This window comes from Solanum verrucosum, unplaced genomic scaffold (genome assembly GCF_900185275.1).
Source record: "Solanum verrucosum unplaced genomic scaffold, falcon-dt-bn FXZP01000117.1, whole genome shotgun sequence".
Lineage (NCBI taxonomy): Eukaryota > Viridiplantae > Streptophyta > Magnoliopsida > Solanales > Solanaceae > Solanum > Solanum verrucosum.
In genome coordinates, this window is record NW_026020014.1 from 805,502 (window position 1) to 824,212 (window position 18,711).

Consider the following 18,711-nt stretch of genomic DNA (forward strand, 5'->3'; position numbering starts at 1 on the left):
AGAAATAATAATTTGGCATGTGTTTTCTTGAAGTTTGATATAATATGATTTGATAATACTTAAATGCTCTATTTGATTTTGAAAATACTTTCCTACATATACCTATTGTTCATATTAAAAAGTATAAATGAGAGTAGACCTTGATGGATTCCGTAGCTAACGAAGGGTTTGTTAGATTCGGTGAACCTTATAGTTATAGATTACTAATATAGCCCTTGCTAGTGGGAAGGTAATACTAGCATACCGTTATTGATATCCCTCAAGTAGGAATCTACGGCTAGGAATATTCGACTCCTTTATGAGGAGTTCATTGAAGGTCACACTAATTACATGATTCAAACTTGAAAACCTCTCAAATATAAGATTTGTTATGAAAGTGTTTCTCTGAGTTTTTTTTCTAAATGTTCACATTGAATTTTGCTTACATGAGACAAATAAGATTGAATATTGTTATCGTTTTTGAAAGGGCATTTATTTCATTATTTTGATTATCATACTAGCATGTTTTCTGACTTGTCCTTCATTTAAAATGATTGCAGTTAAGTGTTATTACTCAATGAGCTACCGTCTCACTCCTCCCTAAATATTTTTATAGAGAACTCGGGTAGCTTTGGCGATGATTTCATTAATTAGAGAGTACGGATTGATTAGTGATCCTCGCATTGCTTCGCATGACAAGTGATTTATCGAATTGCTATGGTTTATTTTGTTCTTTTAAAACTCTTAGAGTTACTTCATTTGCCCGTCCTTTTATTAGAATCATGATTATTTCTTCATATTGTAGTCAAGAGACTAGTTTTAAATTTCTTTTCATATTTGGAGAAGAATTGATATTATTGCATGGTTATTAAATTGATGATGAATATTGTGTCCTGGGTTAGAGATGTTATTAGTTGTGTTATTAATTTCTAAGACAGGGAAAAATTGAATTGGCCCAAAAACAGAGAGAATTCTTTTCGATTTTCGGTATATTTATGTTAAGGCTTGCTTTGAGATTCTTTGCAGTTAGCACTGGTCACATACTTAAATTGGATGGTGACAAAAGTAAAGCTTATTTTTATTGTAAGTAAAACTAACAAATAAGTCTCATACAATAAAAAGACAAAAAGGATTCTTGAAAAAGGCTTATGAACTTGACACATTTTGCGGTGTTGAAGTAGCTACAGTACAATAAATTGTCATGTAACTAAATCATGCAACTACAATCAATATTTTTACAAAGTTTAGAAATTTTCAAATGATAGTTCAATAAAAAAATATGACGAAAGAGGAGATCACCAAGCAAAGAATTGAAATGAAGAAGGAATAACTACGAAAGGTAAGAAAGGAAATCAGAAACATAATGCATGAAGTGTTGCAGGGAAAGACATTCTCTTTGATATTCCCTTCAACACTTTATGCAATGTGCTCGTGATTTCCTTCATCACCTTACGCAGTTATTTCTCCATCGTTTCAATCTTTTGTGTGGTAAACTCTTCTTTCGTCATCATATTTTTTTATTAAAACTAACATTGGAAGATCCCAAAATTTTATAGAAGTACTAATTGTAATTTCATGATTTGAAAACACCACAAGTTCATTGTGGTATGAACTATAGATGATTACAGTCATTTCAATACCATAAAATGTGCAATTCATAAGTCTTTTTTCAAGAGCTCTTTCTATCTTTTCTTGTATGAGACATCCTAGTGAGTTTTACTTTCAACGAAAGCAAACTTCACTTTTTTTCTATTCATAACAAAAGAGAAAGATAAATGAGTTTGTTTAGGAGGGGATCAAATAATTATGTTTCTGTTGTTGTGTGCTTTTTTGCCTAGGATTGACTCTTATTTATAAGGGAAATTTAGTTTTATAAATTTTTAAATAGTTTGAATTAGAGAATACTAAGTTGTCTGCAGTAGCTATTTTGGCATGTAACTAAATGTGAGTGTATTAGATACCAAGTTGCATATCATCATCTTGAAATATATGCCGTTTATGATTTTGATCTTGTTCTGACCAGAATTTTTGAGTCAAACTTTTCTTGTTATGACTAGATTTTTTGAGTCAAACTTTTTTTATTCTGACTAGATTTTTTTAGTCAAACTTTTTATATTAGGAAGATAATTCAGAGATTTGATTTGAGAAACATGTATCTACAAAAGATGGTCATCCACTTATATTAAAATATAGCTAGTTAATCGTTTTATTATTTATTATTATTTTTTCATTATTGAATATTCACAACTAATTGTAATTTGACAATTTATATGTGTCACTCCCCGAGCCTACACCCTGGACGTGGTCGGCACTCGAGAACCATTGTTGGACCCAAGTGAATTCTTGGTCTGGCTTAATACTCAGCGGAAGACTTACTCAAACTTAAAAGAACTTTTAAAAGTAAAACTTTAAACTCAATGTCTCAAAATAATAAACTCAGAAATGTATAAGAACATTCAACTGGCCAAAAAAAGGCAACTCGAGTCTCAAACATCAACAACAAAAATGAAAAAGACTCATGAACTACTATTGTCAATCTATCTATGAAGCCTCTAATACTATGAGGGATGTAGGGACAAGACCCCCGATCATCCTAACAAAACTGAAATAAATAGAAGTAAATGAGGGACCATCCGAAAGTAAGGAGGCTCACCAAAGTTAACTCGAAATGCTATGGTATCAACAAAACGTATGTTGATGACCTTGATCTCCTGTATCCGCATCATGAAATGATGCAGGCCAAATGACATCAGTACATTGAATGTACGAGCATGTAAGGGGAATATTGAATATAACATAAAAGCTTGAACTTGGAAAGAAGGAAACATACTCAGCTCAACTTTACTCAACTCAACCTCAACTCAATACAATATAAAACAATAATAAACATGCAGTTTATATAAAGCATTTAAAATAGTAGATAACAACTCAATGTATTTAAAATATAATAATAACTTAGTTTGTATGTAAAGATACAAAATAACTTAATTTGGGATATTCTCTAACCGACAACCATCGCTATGAGCTATGTGATGATACAACGTCTCGCCCACACTGCCAGAATTATCATATACCTTGCCGGGGTATAGAACTTTTCAACTAAGTAGATCCACTAAGCTATGCTTAAAAAACAATAAAGAATCATCTAAAAAGTATGACCATTTCTACCCATGTTGGCAATATGGTTTATGAGGACCTTGAGTTATCTGAACTCGTCCCCATATCGGTGCTCAATACTACTCCCAAAATATAACTCAGCTCATATGTTTAAAAACATTTCCTCGTCCTTAAACTTTGACATTATTACTCAAAAGACTTCTCTTAAAAGAGATAGTACTCAAAATTCCTCATGAACTCATTTGGAAATCGATATTTCCTCTCATCTTAAATGTAAAAACATTTACTCTTGGGAATACTTAGCTCTCATATATCATTTTGAAAAAAATGAACTCAACTCTCATCATCCTCAAACTCAAACTCAAGTACTCAAGTCTGAAAACAAGTTTTAAAAGATAGTAAAAGACTTCTCAAAATGACTCGAAATAACTCTCAAGACTTTACTCTTAACTCTACCTTGAATTTGAATTATGAATTCAAGGGTTATGATTCATGTTATGAAGGATATCTCTATGTTTAAATGTAGTTTAGAGTAGTTAGGAGTGAAGGTACACTTTTAGAGGACTTAGACAGAGCAAACGACGGAAAAATGGTGGCGGCAAGCGACCCTGGCGCACTGCTGGCGCGAGGAGCCAGCCCCTGAACTTCAGAGACTGGATTTTGGTGCACTGCTCGCGCGCCGCCCCAGACCTTCTAGCGCATCTGGGGGGCGCCGCCCCAGCCTCTCCCCAGAACTTCCTGACATATTTTTTTTCTCGTTTTTTATCCTAACTCACCTAGAATCGTTTGTTTTCCTCAATTTTTCCTTAGATTCAATTACCTAACACAAGTACACAAAAATCTACTTAAATTTTCTCGAGAACCACTCTCAACAATCGTAATCCTCACCTCAAAATTCATCAAACTTCATAAACAATCATGAAGAACAAAACCTCAATAACACCCATCAAGAATTCAAATCATTCAACCTCAAGAACGAAATTACGATAGAATTTACATGATTGGCGTGTGGGTGAACGAGCCCAACACTATGAAAGCTTACATACCTTAATTTGGCGTAATTCCTTGACAAATCTCACGGATCTTGAAGAACACCTTGAACCTTTCCTCTTTTCTCATCTTGAACTCTCTTCTAAAACCTAAGCGTAATACATGATTGTAAAATTGACCCAAATAAGATTTGACCCCAAATATTACTAAAAACGTTTTAAGTTGATAGGGTAAGAAAAAGACCAAAATACCCCTTATTAATTTGGGTAACCTTCCTTAACTGGCTGACTTCAAACGGGCATATCTCTCTCATCCAAACTTGAAACTTAGCAAACTTGGTGGCGTTGGAAAGAGGATTCCAAGACTTTTCATATGATATATTATGGGCCACCTAACTCATCCTATATCGAAAGTTATGATCGTTTGAAGCTGACCTAAAACTCACAATTTAAGCTTAACTAGAACAAATCTCAAATTTGATCTTTCTAAATTTAGCCTTTTCTAAGGCGGGATGTTACAATATATATTTGTGAATTGATCGTTTTGCCCTCCCGCGATTGACCCCGAGTCTTCTATGTTTGAGTTTGAAAAGTTGGTTTTGAACTTTGAGTTAAAAGTTGAGATTTTGGTAAGTTTTGGATTTGAAAGGCTAAGTTGTTAAGATGTGGTTTTCGATGTCTTTTGGAGTTTCGAGTGTCGGAATAGAATTCTGTCGATTCCATCAGTACCAAAAAGTAAAAGTTGATTCGTGAGAGTTGACGATTGTAGATTATGAGTCTTTTTGAGGATTTGAGGTCCTAGGTTGTGAAAGTGTGGAATTTTATCCTTTGGGTTCACTTTGGTCAATATTTGGGGTTCAGATGCTTGGATCGGAATTTCAAGAGTTATGTTGGATTCGAGGGATGATTTTAGGCCTAGGTGAGGTCTTGATTTATTTTTGAGAGGTCCCAAACATATTTTAGTCTTTTTAGGCGTTGAGTTAAATTCTTGTAATTTCTACGAATGTCGGATCAATGAGACCTTGGATTAGTATTTTTATGGTTCCATTGAGTTCGGAACATCGAGCATAATTGAGTTGCATATGTAGTTTATGTGCACAGGGTTTAAATTAAATCCTGAGGGTCCTTGCGATGACTTAAGAGTTGGTTGTATTTTTGTTGGTGTCTACGGGCCTCACTTTTGCGAAGGCTGGTCGCTTTAAGCGAGCTTCGCTAAAGCGGGAGCCTCTTTGCTTAAGCGAGCATCACAAAAGTTAAGTAGGCTTCGCTTAAGTGAGACCCACATTTTTCAGGGTTTAAGTGAACCCCTGGTTGCTTTTGCGACATCAGAGAGGGTTTGGCTGCCATTTTCGAGGTTTAAGCCCCATTTTTCCATTTTTGAGTTTTGGGAGCTTTTGCGTAACGATTCTTAACTCTAAATCTTCAACTGCCCATTATTATTTATGAATTTATGTGTTCAAATTAGTTTTTGAAATGAGAATTTGGGGTTATCTTCAAGAACCCAAGAACTTAGTAAAATAGTAATTTGAATTGATTTTGATTCCTTTTTTGAAATGGCTTTCTCTAATGAGTTCCTAAAGAGTTAAACACAATTTTCAAGTATTGTTTTTCAAATTGAAACCTCCATTTTGAAATTGACTTTTGAGTTGATTAACCCATTTCTCTACATAATGGATGTGGGAATTGTTGTTTCCGATGAGTTATTGTGAATACTTGATTATTATAGATTGTGGGGCTTTGGAAGTCATTCGGAAGGGGAAGACTCAACTCTTGGAGTGATTGTTGATTGATTTAAGGCAAGTGACTTCCTAACCCTCGTATTCTAGTAGAATTTGTGCACTTACTTCGTTGCTTGTGTGTTGAGAGTAATGGGGATGAGGTGAATGGTTTAATTGTCCACTTGTTACATCTAAATGAATAAAAGGGGGTTGAATTGAAAAAAGGCTATGTGATGAACATGATGATGTGAATTTCTTTGTTGTGACCCTTGTTGATTGGTTGATAAAATACTTGAAAGCATGAATGTGGACTTAAATTGTATGAATGGTTGTCTCTTCCATATGGTGTGATATTGCTTGTATGCATAGAATGTGAACACCATGATGAGACATGTGATGAATAGTAATGCCAAGGTCATTTTTGGCAAGTGTTTATAAAGCCGATGGAAAATGATTCCGGAAAGAGATCAATTATTGTGACTTGATGCATTTGATGCTTATGTGTGACTTGCTTGATACTTGAGATTTATGTACTTGTTGTGTGTGACTAAACTACTTGACTTTGAGATTGACTTAATTGATTCATTTGATTGTTGAATTGTGAAGATTAAACTGTGAATATTGGGCCTTGTGAGTCGTGTATCGTAGAACCGTTAAGTTGAGTTGATTTCTGTGTAGGTTAGAGTGTAAGGGGTATTTGATTTCTATCTAATTCTAATAAAAGAAGTAATAATTGTCTTAACAAGGTAGTGCATTATAAAATTTTATTAGAATAACATTTAAAAGATGATTGTTTGATTTATAGACTACATTATCTATGATTAATTAGGAATGAATTTAAAATTATAATTATTTGACTAATTTATTTATAATATCAAATTAATATGAGATGATATGAAATATTCATCACGAGTTATGGATTAAATCACACACAATACATTTCATACATACCATTATCATGAAATACATCTAAATTTAACACACAATTTTATCATTTAATTATAATAAATTGATATAACTTAATATATATTGTTAGTGCATGTAAAATTTTATTTTCATCTTAAAATTTTTATTGGGTCAGTTTGATTACATGGTTTAGTAGTTTGGCTCGTTAGTTCATTTCACCTCATTTAGTTTATTTGGATTAAACTTATTTTTGGTATTTATAAGCTTAAATAGTTTTTAGGCATTTTTATAATATTTGGGTAAGATTTAAAAAAAAATACTTCTAAACACTGTTTTAAAATTAAATAATAAAATAAATCATAAATTTAAATCTTAATTTATGATTTATTCTTATAAATTCTAAGTTCATCGTGTATTTTCTCATCCATCCATTTCCACCTCCATTTTACCCCATCTAATGTGATAACAATTAAACTAAAGACTTTGATTATAATAGAGACAATTATGTTCATAATAAACACGGCAATATAGACAATTATTAAGCATATGATGATTCCCAATAAAAAATTTAAAAATATTAATCATGGCATAAAATTATGTCTAGATATCCAAAAATTATTTTTTTTTCCAAAGAATCTGATATTAGTTAACTGCCATTATGATATAATATATTATTTTTTTAACAAAAAAATCTCATTGGGCATAAAAGGGAAAAATAATAAACAAAAGAAGTCACCATTATTGCACCGCCCTGCCCTGGAAAAATATATTTCTTGCCCATACCATTTCTTCTTTTGTTTATAAATATAAATTACTCCTTTATCACTGGATAAAATTCGTCATTTGGTTGGTGAAATTAGGTAAATAGAACATTTTATGAAATTAGCCGTCTCATATTTTGAAGTAATTATTTTCATAATTTTAATATAAAAATAAGATAAAATAACTTTAAAGTTATTATTACCTATAATCAGAAGCAAATAAATTCATAAATAGTTATAATTTAGAGCATAATTTGTGAATCATAGCTACAATTGCATATTTATTAAGCTATAGTTTCTATGTATAAGACATATATCGATTATATCAATGAAAAAATTGTATTCACAAGTATCAACTAAAAATATGCGTAAAAGCTATATCAATGTATATTGTATCAACGCATATATATCATGTATCTACTATAATAAAACACAAAATATAACTACATTTTTGTAATTTTTTAAAATTATAATTACATATCTTAAATATAATCTAAATATTTCCTTATGGCATAATTTTTTTTATAAAATAATTATTATTCTTATCCAAGTACCAAAGATAATTTGCTTTCATGAATGAATATGGACGTATTTCGTGGTAAAATAAACAATGAAATCTTGACAAAAAGATTAGCACAGCCGTGAGGCTGCTAACTGTTCCATATATAACTCAATCAATAATGGCGAAAACAGACAAGAGAAAGAAAAGATGCCGGAAAATTTGTTGACCCAAGTCGGAATACCTCAGCAGAAGCTTTACAATGGAGTTCCTTTCCCAGCTGTGTTAACTCCCAACTCTAATCAACCTAAATCCCAACTTCCTCAGATAATCAATGAACAAAAAACATGGATTGGGTCTCTTCTCCATCAATCTGGGGCTATTCTTTTTAGGGGATTTCCGGTGAACTCAGCATCAGACTTTAACGACGTCGTTGAAGCTTTCGGCTATGAGGAACTGCCGTACGTCGGCGGCGCTGCTCCTCGTACTAGTGTTGTTGGTCGTGTCTTCACTGCTAATGAATCCCCGCCTGATCAAAAAATTCCATTTCATCATGAAATGGCTCAGGTATATCATCTAGTATTTAATTGTAAGAAAAACTAGTTTGACTCTCCAATTTCAAACAGAGGCACGTAAATTGGGACGGAGAGAGTATAAACTACTAATGTATAAGTAATTATAAACTCTACAGAGTAGAATGGATAAAAAAGATCGTGCCTTTGTTTCAATTTGAGGTGTAATTGATTTTGAATTATTGATGGTTATAAAATCAAGAATCCGTAAAAATAGGTGATTGAGGAATCTTAGTAGCTCAGTTGGTTGCATACTCGATTCCCACCTTGTAATATTCTACCCCGTTTCCCCTCAAAATGGTGGATATAGATAATTGGTGTAAAATTTCTTAATTACATATATAACTTAAACTCTTTGTACAAAGAAAAACAGTGCCCTTTTTCTCTGTGTTATAAGATCAAGACTTTATTCTTTTCTTCAGCTAATTGTATTGGATATTAATTTTAGCATTTTTATTTTCACGGAGTAGGTTCCCGAGTATCCATCAAAATTGTTTTTCTTTTGTGATGTGGAACCTGGAAGTGGGGGAGAAACTCCAATAGTCCTAAGTCATGTTGTATATGAGAAGATGAAGGATAAGTATCCTGATTTTGTTGAGCGATTGGAAGAGCATGGCTTAATCTATATAAGGGTATTAGGGGAAGATGATGATCCTTCTTCCCCGATTGGTCGAGGCTGGAAGTCTACATTTTTAACCAAAGATAAGAGTGTTGCTGCAGAAAGGTTTGTACTTTGCTCCTTTGTTTTCTTTTAACTTGTTGTGTAGTTGCTAGGAAATATGTCTTCTTCTTTTTTTCACTCTTTAGTGTTACCTGTTGTTTCCTTTCATTTGGTTTACATATTGATTGTTGTTGCTACTGGTATTCATTACTGTATTTATTTCCTTCTTGTTTGATCTGCTTTACTCAAGATGAGGGTCTATCGGAAACAACCTTTCTACCCCTTATAAGATTGGAGTAAGGCTGCGTACACTCCACCCTCCCCAAATCCCATGGGTATGTTGTTGTAGCAGCAGCAGCTAGATGAGTTAACTGATACCTCTCTTGCACTATCTATATTCTTTATTAACTTGAAATTTTGCAGTAATGATGAACAAGTTTAACTCTTTCATATTGGGGGACAGTGTGAGATAAAATATCAGAGAAGTGGTAGAGATGGGTTCTTTTTTGAGCCTCTTCCTTATACTTCCCTAACTGCTATAAGTAATGAGTTAAGTTAACAGCAGACTGGTAAAGATGGTGCATGGAATATAAAACACATTAAATAGGGGAAGGAGTGAAGTAGGAATTGATGACAAAAACATAATTGTTGTAGTACAATTGCTTTTTGCTGCTGAAACAGACATCGACGTTGAATTGTTTATTTTTGGAGCTGGTGGTTGATGTTATTTCCATCACCTGACTTGCAGATTTCATGACCTTAGGGATTTGGTTGTTCAAATGGTGCAATACTTAAAGCAGTCATACTGTACCTTGCATATGAGGATATCTGATTCTAGTGTTTTGGAAAAGAGGAAGCTTCAAGATTTGTTAGGCATTGCATCATTTGAACAACATAAGGTCATGAAATATAAGACTCTGGTAACTGCAGTGGTAGAAAAATGTAGACAAGGCAGACGGTGTACTATTTCTGTGACAGACAAGAACGTTGCCTACTTGCTTGCACTATAAGAGACTGATTTGTTCATGAGTTTGCTTTGGGACAATAAAACTGGAAGATTATCCTGCATTATACTTCCCCCGCTACAAAAATCTACCTTAATGATTTTCATTTTGTTTTCCCACCCTTTACGTAGACGCGGGAGTATAATTGCCCCAGTTGTTTGTAATACATTTTCTTCACTAGGATGAAGGTTAATGGGTAGCTAATGTTGTTATGAAACCAAATGCCTGATAATTGTATAAGTACTAATTGACTTGCATGACATTTAACAGGGCTGCCAAGTTAGGGATGAAGCTGGAATGGCTAGAAGATGGAGTTAAAACCGTAATGGGACCTATACCAGGCATCAAATTCAACCAAGAAAGGCAGCAGAAAATATGGTTCAATAGCATGGTAGCTGCTTATACTGGATGGAAAGATGGTAGAAACGATCCTGTGAAAGCAGTCACTTTCGGAGATGGTCAGCCTTTGCCTGCTGAAGTTGTACATGATTGTTTAAGCATCCTTGAGGATGAAAGTGTTGCGATTCCATGGAAGAAAGGCGATGTCTTGCTGATTGATAATTTGGCTGTTCTTCACTCCAGGAAATCTTTCAACCCACCTCGTCGTGTGTTAGCTTCACTCTGCAAGTAAAAGCAATGATAAAGAATATAGGGATGAATTTTTCTGTTTGAAGTTTGTAGTAGTCTGCCTTCTATTTGGTCCTCTCTATGGCAGACTTGAAGAACTTAGTTCTCTCTCCTTTGATATTATCATTTTATGGTAATCATGCTGGTAGTTTTTATAGTATTGTTATCTTGTATGCATGGAGAACACCACCAACTAATCACTATTAGTCTACAAAGTACATCCCAAGGCCCTACTGGCAAAGATCTGGGTGTGTTTGGTATGGAGGAGAACAATTTCCAGAAAATGTTTTTCAATCTTCCCATGTTGGTTTGGTCACAATGCTTTATAAATAAAATTTCCATAGTAACACAATTTTCTTAAAGATTAGGAAATAATAGGGAAAACAAGTTTCATGAACCAATACTATAACTTTTACATTAGATCTTACAATGATTATATTAAATAAGAACACACCATTGTGAAATATACAATCTGCAGACAATAGAATGGAAGGAACTTAAACATTTTGGGTAATAATTGAAAACTATTACAATATATTAAATGCAAAGCTGCAGCTTGAACTCTCAGTATCCCAAAAAAGAAAAAGAAAAAAGAGGAAAAAATCCGCTATATGAAGATTACTCAGTGCATAAAAAAGATTACATTATAAAGAATGATAGGAAAAAAGTGACTGGACTGGTAAAATGGAGAAGATTGGCTTCAAAAATACAAGAGTACTATGTACATTATATATGAGGATGCAACGCAACACCTAGCATATGGACCTATCTTCCCTGCACAATGCCACTGAACACTTGACTGTTCCCAGCAAGAGTTGCTTCCCACTCCACAGAGGATAACATTATCTGTGAAAGTGTGATCACCACGTGCTTCATGTCCGGTCTCAATATTGGATCATCATCTGCACATTGCTTAGCCAGCATAGCCACCTACCAGAGTAAACACATCAATGATGGTGGACAGAATGAAATAAGTCGTGAAATTTCATTAGAAAATCAACCACCTATGTCACTCAGCTGATAATAACTATATATGAACTTCCAATCTTAAACTATCTCTTCTGTCTATTATATTAACTAAACCAGCTGAGGTAGTCAGTGGCCCTACCAATTATATGCACGTTATTATAGATGAGGCACAACTTGAACTGATTCAAAGTTGACAAACATAATTGTTAAGCTGCAACTTACCTTGAAAACGCAGTCAGAAGGGTACAAATCCATCAAACTGGGATCCAGCTGGTCCTTCAAGCTTGTCATACTAGTGGAGTCTGGTGAGTTCCTCAGAGCTGCCAGCATCTGCAATTATGTAGCATTAAGCACTGCTAAGAATTGATTCATAGTGTGCATATAAGTGGGTAAATATATATATATGTTATGCATAAGTATACCTATACATAGCCACAGCACAACACTGTAGGTACATAACAATAGGCAAGGGAATTTCAATTTTTTTTTAAAGTAAAGCATTTAGGAAGTTGATGAACTAATCCTAAACCTGAGAACAGTAAACTTCACAATTTGATAAAGATGCCAGATAGGCAATGGAATCTAGCCATACATTGACCAAGTCTGATGAATGTAAAAACATTTTTCAGAGCTTTCATGAATTTGATCTTACTCAATTGTATGATAAAATCGAAGTTTTTCATCTTTTTTAATCACATAACAGATAGAAGTGGCAACACAGGCAAATAGAATCCATTAGGAAGCATGCCTTCAATTTTGAACAGTTTGTGAGCAATAAGACTTACAATGGACACTAAGGAGCGTCTTTCTGCAGTTTTCATCACATTGCCTTCAGTCCTGGTGACGGCCTCTTTCCCTGTCAGCATCTCAAAAAGAACAACACCAAATGCATACACATCAGTCTTTTTAGTTGCCAGGCCATCCCTCAAGTACCTGCAAGAACAAGAGAAACAAACAAAATCAGAGAGATGTTTCAGTTTGTGTTCTTGCTTATTGTTGGTTATGTTGCTTACTCTGGAGCTACATAGCCATAGGTTCCAACAACTCGTGTTGCAGAGGCTTCTGCATCATTAGTTATCCCCATAAGTTTTGACAAACCAAAATCTGAAATCTGTTGCAAACACAGGCAATGAGAATTTGGGTTTGAAAAATGACAGCCACAAAGGAGAAAAATTGGGCACCAAAATAGCTACAACCTTTGCTCTAAAAGAATCATCAAGCAGGATGTTACTTGTCTTTATATCTCGATGCACATAATGCGGCTTGGTGTGCTCGTGAATGTATTCCAAGCCTCTAGCAGCATCAAGTGCAATTTGGACCCTCATGATCCAAGAGAGTGGTGTGTGGCCTACCCAAAATAAGAGGTCAGATCATCTAGTTTTTTCACCAAAATACAGCAGTGACAGGTCATTTCCATATCAACAACTGGAAAAAATGTATATATACACTACACAAAAATTCTGAGCTTAACGATTATCTTCAAGATGTGTACCTTTGTTCTGAGGATCATTCAAGTGGCTCTTAAGAGAACCCTTTTGGGCATATTCATAAACGAGGAATAATTCATCATTACTGACTGCATAGCCAATCAATTCTACCTTGACAAAATAATACCAAGACAGGAGTCAAAACTTTGAATTGATGTAGCACTATCATCAAGCTCCAAAAATAAAAACTCAGGATACTGCAGCGAAATTCAGTATTCATTACCAAATTCAAATGATGAACTTTACATAGAACTTTCATCTCAGCAGTAAATTCTTTTGTTTTAGTAGCAGTCATTCTTTTGATTGCAACTTCCTGAAAGATTAACGTTCCAAAGACATAAGCAAGTTAATACGCCATGTTGACAGGAAATCTATCAATATAGGTAAAGTTGAGAGAAGTAACCTGGTTGCGGAGGATGGCGTAATAGACAGAACCATAGGTTCCATGACCAAGAAGATTGGAGTCAGAAAATCCATCGGTAGAAGATAGAATGTCTTCATAGGCGAAAACAAGAGGTTTTTCCATGTCAAAGACATCAGTACCTATAACTGCAAGGAAGCCCAAAATAGTCAGTTTTTGTTTGTTTTTTTTTTAAAAAAAAAAGAATAGTCAATTATTATATTGAGAAATCCTGCATGATAGTGAAACTACATTTTCCCCCATTATGAGCACAGGAGAAAAAGTTCTATGAACATTTTCAAATACTCCTTTTACCATTGTGGCACACCATTAGAAGCGAGTAAAGGACTAAGGCCAGCATAGGCTTGGCAATTTCAACTAATCCCGGCTAATTATCTTGTTCGGACTCTTCATTAATGTCGACAGGTTCGTGTCACATCCTTCAAAAGTAGTTTGTTTTTTGAGGATTCAACACGGGTGCGGCAACATTTTGGAGAGTCTGAGCAACATAGGACGGCTATAACTACGTCATGTTTACTGTTTAGACATCCATTCTCGTGAAACTCAAGTTCAAGGGCACAACTTGAAATTTAGTGGGATATTCCTGATGTGTAACCTTCACATTACAGTTTGCTTATGACATGTATACCTTAAGATGGGTAAAAGAAGTATTATTTAATTTTGAGAGCTTATTTGACATCTTGGCTGATTTGCTTCTATTTGACTATGATAACTTGATCAGTACCATGCCTATCATTTTCAGAAGTATTATAGAATAGCTTAGTTTTAGTTTTAGTTTTATGTAGCCATCTGAAACTCCAATCAAGGATATTTTTACATAATGATTATAGAACCAAACTCCTTTTGCTTTTCCTAACTTCCCATCCCCTCTCTAGCAGGAGTTCAATAAGTCTATAACAGGTGTGGCTTATGATTTGCTTTGATGGATTTCAGATCACACGCATATTTTAATACATATAAGCACATGACTTGATCTCATGCATAATAGTTTGGAGGAAATTAACAGGAAGGACCTTCAGTAATATCAATAAAAAGCATGAATGTCTATGTTCTGACCTTTTGGAATATTAATCTGTTGGTCAGTAGATTCTCCTTTCGGTTCTTGCTGGTCCCCTGAGCTACCGCAAATGTACCTTCCTGATGCACAACAGAAACTTGTATTTCGAAGTATCTGGAACTTATGAGAAATCTTTTCATTTGAACCTGCTGTGTGACTTCTCTCAGTTCTGGAAAAACAACTTGACGACCTCCAGGTAACAAAAGCAAGAATGACGACAATCAGGAGAAGACCAGCACCCAAACCCCCAATTATCCACCAGTAAATAGCATGACTCTTATGATTCTCCTCAACTCCTGCAGATATAGTCGAAAATTGGAGGTGTTTTACTCCTCAACCGAAAGGTAGCTATCTAAAACACATTTACTGCAGGGAAAAATTCCACTAAGAAATGGAGTCCTGAAATACTTCTGAGGATTATCTTTCTTTAATTAAGAGAGCAACCATAGGATGAAAAAACTTAGCAAACCAACATTGGGAGGACAACAACAACAACATACCCAATATAATCCCACAAGTAGGGTATGGGGAGGGTAGAGTGCACACACCCTTACCCCTATACCTTGACAAGGTAGAGAGGTTGTTCCTGATATGCCATTGGCTAAAGTAAAGCATATCAAATCAGGTATGAAACTCACGGGGAAAGGAGCAGTAGCAACAACAAACCAACATTGAAAGGAGAACTATTAAATGAATTACAAGGTTACTGCAAAGATGAATTGAGAATATGACTGTCAGGGATATATGAATTTATTGTGGATTTGTTAGATAAACTCCTCAGTGCCATGAAAGAATAAAAACCTATCAATTAAGAGGAAATCAGAGAAACAGTTGAGGTTACACCTAATTAAGGGGAAACTTTGTCCTCCTTACATTGTTCATTTTCTTCTGACAGATTTTCTCATAAAAGAAATATTTTATTTTTTTTGAAAATGGTAATGGTGTATTCTTCAGCATTAAGGAGATGCTGGTGACCTGCAAACAGAGGCGAACAAAAGAAGAGAAAAAAAAAAATACTTACAAGGGTCCTAATAATTCTACAATCTGTTCTGTATCCTCTAAACCTTTCTCTTTACACCAAAAATAAAAGGATGCAATACAATCCCATCTAACCTTCTGCTTGGCACTGTCCATATAACACAGGGGTATGCAAAAAACTGAATGACTAATAGATTTTTAACGCAGCCAAAAGTTGGTGATAGAATAGAGCTAAATTCAGTTGACTGCTAAGACGAAACCATATATTCAGATAGAGGTCTGTATTTTTCATTGCAATAATAGAGAATAACTTGCAGAATGATAATCAAACTCTTGGATTAGCTTGTCAAGGAAGTTCTCTCGTTCCACTGAGAGAAATTTATGGAGACACTGCCCTCGCAAGGAACTACTAACAGAAAGGAGGACACAAAAACTTGACAAGCCATGAGTAGAAGTTAAATTTATTGGTCTTCCTTGGGTGATATTAATAAAGAAAAACACATATCTCACCAACAGGAAAGTAAGAATGCATGTAAGCTATTAAGAATTGAGAATACCTGAAATATCAGCAACAGAAGGTGATGGAGCAGGAGCAGGAACAGTGTGATTTTCTACAGGATAAGGCTCGCCAGGAGCTGGACGGACACAAAGTCGTTAAAGTAAAGTACTTTTAACCAAAAGAGGCTTATTAGAAAAGCTATTGACTATGAGTAAATGAAGATAATTATTGAGCATGGCAAAGTTGCTAACTATTGAGCCTAGCAAACTTAATTTTGAGGATTGGCTAATACAATAATTTAGTTGAATACATGAGATCTCTTGTTCAGATAAAACAGCACAATAAGAGTACCCATATGCTCATCTTCACACCAGGTCTTCTTTAAAACTTACAGGTTGTGTGATATAATTATTGTGCTATATAGTCTGATGTTGAAGCTAATACATTATATGATGTATTCACAGGACCTGTTATCCATCAAAATACGAATTTCCCTTCATACATGCAATCCAACTCTCTAACTAATCGAAGGCACTTGATTTTGGCCATCCCCCAAGGGTGCCAAGCTAATTCCCATTACATCCACTTCAATCAACTTTTCGCTATTTAGTGCAAAAAATGTAGAGATTTTTAGATGTTTTCGAACATTGTTCTCATGTTCACTATTGGATACAAAGCATTAGGTAGTCATGATCCTCTCCCAACCACAGTAATCACATACTCCCTTTGTTTCAATTTATTTGTCTTACTTTCCTTTATAGTTCGTTTAAAAAAAAATGTCTCTTTCGCTTTCTGGCAACTCTTCAATTCCCACTTTCCACATGATCTTTAAGACCACAACATTAAAAGACATTTTGGTACATTATACATATCTTTAGTTTGTGACCGCAAGATTCAAAAGTCTTACTTGTTTTATTAAACTCGTGTCAAGTCAAAACTAGACAAAGAAATTGAAACCAAGGGATTAGTTGGTATCTTAACCTGCCATAGACAAATGAGAGAGGATTGTGTGCCCCTCTAGAACAAAGGTCCATCCCCTCACTCACACAAACAAAAAGAGAAAGAAAAAACTGACTAATCTTCCTCAGCAACTAAAAATTCCAACATTTAATCACACTTACTTACAACAAACACAATTTGATTAATCAAACAGCTCCTAAATCAAAATACTGATACACATTTGGAATTGGAAAAAACGCAAATCAGAAATCATAAGAGGGGAAAGGAAACTCATACCTGAATTTAATGGCACATAGTATAAAGATCCTGCTGTGAAATTATCAGGATTGGCAATTCCATTAACATTCTCAATATTATCCATACTAACCCCAAACCTACTGGACAAAGACCCAACAGTATCATCAGCTGTCATCACATAACTCATGAGGTAATTCCACAGCCCACTTGAGCATCCACATATGAGCTTCAGTGAAACCACTGCCCCTTTCTTCCCCTCCCTTGTAAAATTAGTTGGAAAATAAGCCAACCCATCATAGGCATCAACAACCATATTATACACAGATCCATTGTTCTTTCTGACAGTATATGTAGTGTTTGTCAAGTACTTTCTCATTCCATAAGCACAAGAACAGTTCTTTCTGATAAAGACATAACCTTTACCATTTCCTTCAACAGTTATGTCATTAGGTAACACATCAAACATGCTTTGAATCACTGGGAGGGTCTGTTCTGGGCTGGGTTTAAAAGCCAAGAAGGAAGTGCACAAGCGACCAGTGTCCGTACAGTTTGATGGAGTAGGGTATGATGAACAAAGAGGGATAATCTTGAAAATTGCTGACAGACAAATTATTGCAAGAAATGTTGATTGTATATGATCCATTGTATTAAAGATTGAATCTTTGATAGATTTTGTGAAACGGGTCATGGAAACTTAAAGAAAAACATGAAAAAAAATTGCAAAAGAGTTGAATCTCAAGAGAAAGAAAGGGAAATAGGAATAGCAGAGAACCAAGAACAGAACATTTTGTGGGGTTTGGGGGTGGGGGGTTTAGTTGTCCTGTAATGGCTGAAAACAAGGTCTTTTAGTGAAACTTATTACTACTACTAACTATTACTCTGTGAGACTGCAAAATCAACCAAGAAGGGAAAATACGGAAAGAGAGACAAATTACCCCAGAGATTTTTCAGAGAAATAGATAAGTATCATGTTTACACAGACTAAACTACCAGTACTGAGTTAGTGACTAATCAAACATTAAATAAAATAGTCCATGTTACCCCACATTTAAATGAACAAGAATCTTGTTTTAAAGATACAATAATTAGAAGTATCACTAGCTTGAGTCAACTAAATAAATCTTAATTGTTCCTTCTTCTTTTTAAAATTACTATAATTTTATATCCCATGTCCACAAGCTTACTAATTACTATAATATTTTATTATTATTTCTTTAGTCCCTAATTACTATAATAAATTAGAGATTTAACCTTTTTTCTTGAGATAATT

At 34.5% G+C, this 18,711-nt stretch overlaps 2 protein-coding genes across 2 annotated transcripts; one reads left to right on the forward strand and one right to left on the reverse strand.

Moving 5' to 3' along the window:
* Positions 1-8,139: 8,139 nt before the first annotated feature.
* On the forward strand, positions 8,140-10,992 carry LOC125820812 (clavaminate synthase-like protein At3g21360). The gene is made up of 3 exons (XM_049500249.1): positions 8,140-8,536; positions 9,012-9,265; positions 10,477-10,992. The coding sequence occupies exons 1-3, from the start codon at positions 8,180-8,182 to the stop codon at positions 10,835-10,837; spliced, it is 972 nt and encodes a 323-aa protein (XP_049356206.1). The 5' UTR covers positions 8,140-8,179; the 3' UTR covers positions 10,838-10,992.
* Positions 10,993-11,315: 323 nt separating this feature from the next.
* LOC125820810 (lysM domain receptor-like kinase 3) lies at positions 11,316-18,436 on the reverse strand. The gene is made up of 11 exons (XM_049500248.1): positions 17,481-18,436; positions 16,303-16,380; positions 14,767-15,063; positions 13,693-13,838; positions 13,513-13,602; positions 13,295-13,400; positions 12,999-13,150; positions 12,816-12,913; positions 12,588-12,735; positions 12,025-12,132; positions 11,316-11,763 (listed from the first exon to the last, which is right to left on the reverse strand). Exons 1-11 carry the CDS (start codon positions 18,127-18,129, stop codon positions 11,599-11,601), a joined length of 2,037 nt encoding a protein of 678 aa, XP_049356205.1. The 5' UTR covers positions 18,130-18,436; the 3' UTR covers positions 11,316-11,598.
* Positions 18,437-18,711: the final 275 nt, after the last annotated feature.

Coding starts and splice junctions, on each gene's coding strand:
- LOC125820812 (XM_049500249.1), top strand. CDS start 8,180: ATGCCGGAAAATTTGTTGACCCAAGTCGGAATACCTCAGCAGAAGCTT. Junction 8,537..9,011: donor TTCATCATGAAATGGCTCAG/GTATATCATCTA, acceptor TTCACGGAGTAG/GTTCCCGAGTATCCATCAAA. Junction 9,266..10,476: donor AAGAGTGTTGCTGCAGAAAG/GTTTGTACTTTG, acceptor GACATTTAACAG/GGCTGCCAAGTTAGGGATGA.
- LOC125820810 (XM_049500248.1), bottom strand. CDS start 18,129: ATGACCCGTTTCACAAAATCTATCAAAGATTCAATCTTTAATACAATG. Junction 13,839..14,766: donor ACAGATTAATATTCCAAAAG/GTCAGAACATAG, acceptor GCTTCCTTGCAG/TTATAGGTACTGATGTCTTT. Junction 12,736..12,815: donor TATGGCTATGTAGCTCCAGA/GTAAGCAACATA, acceptor TTGTTCTTGCAG/GTACTTGAGGGATGGCCTGG.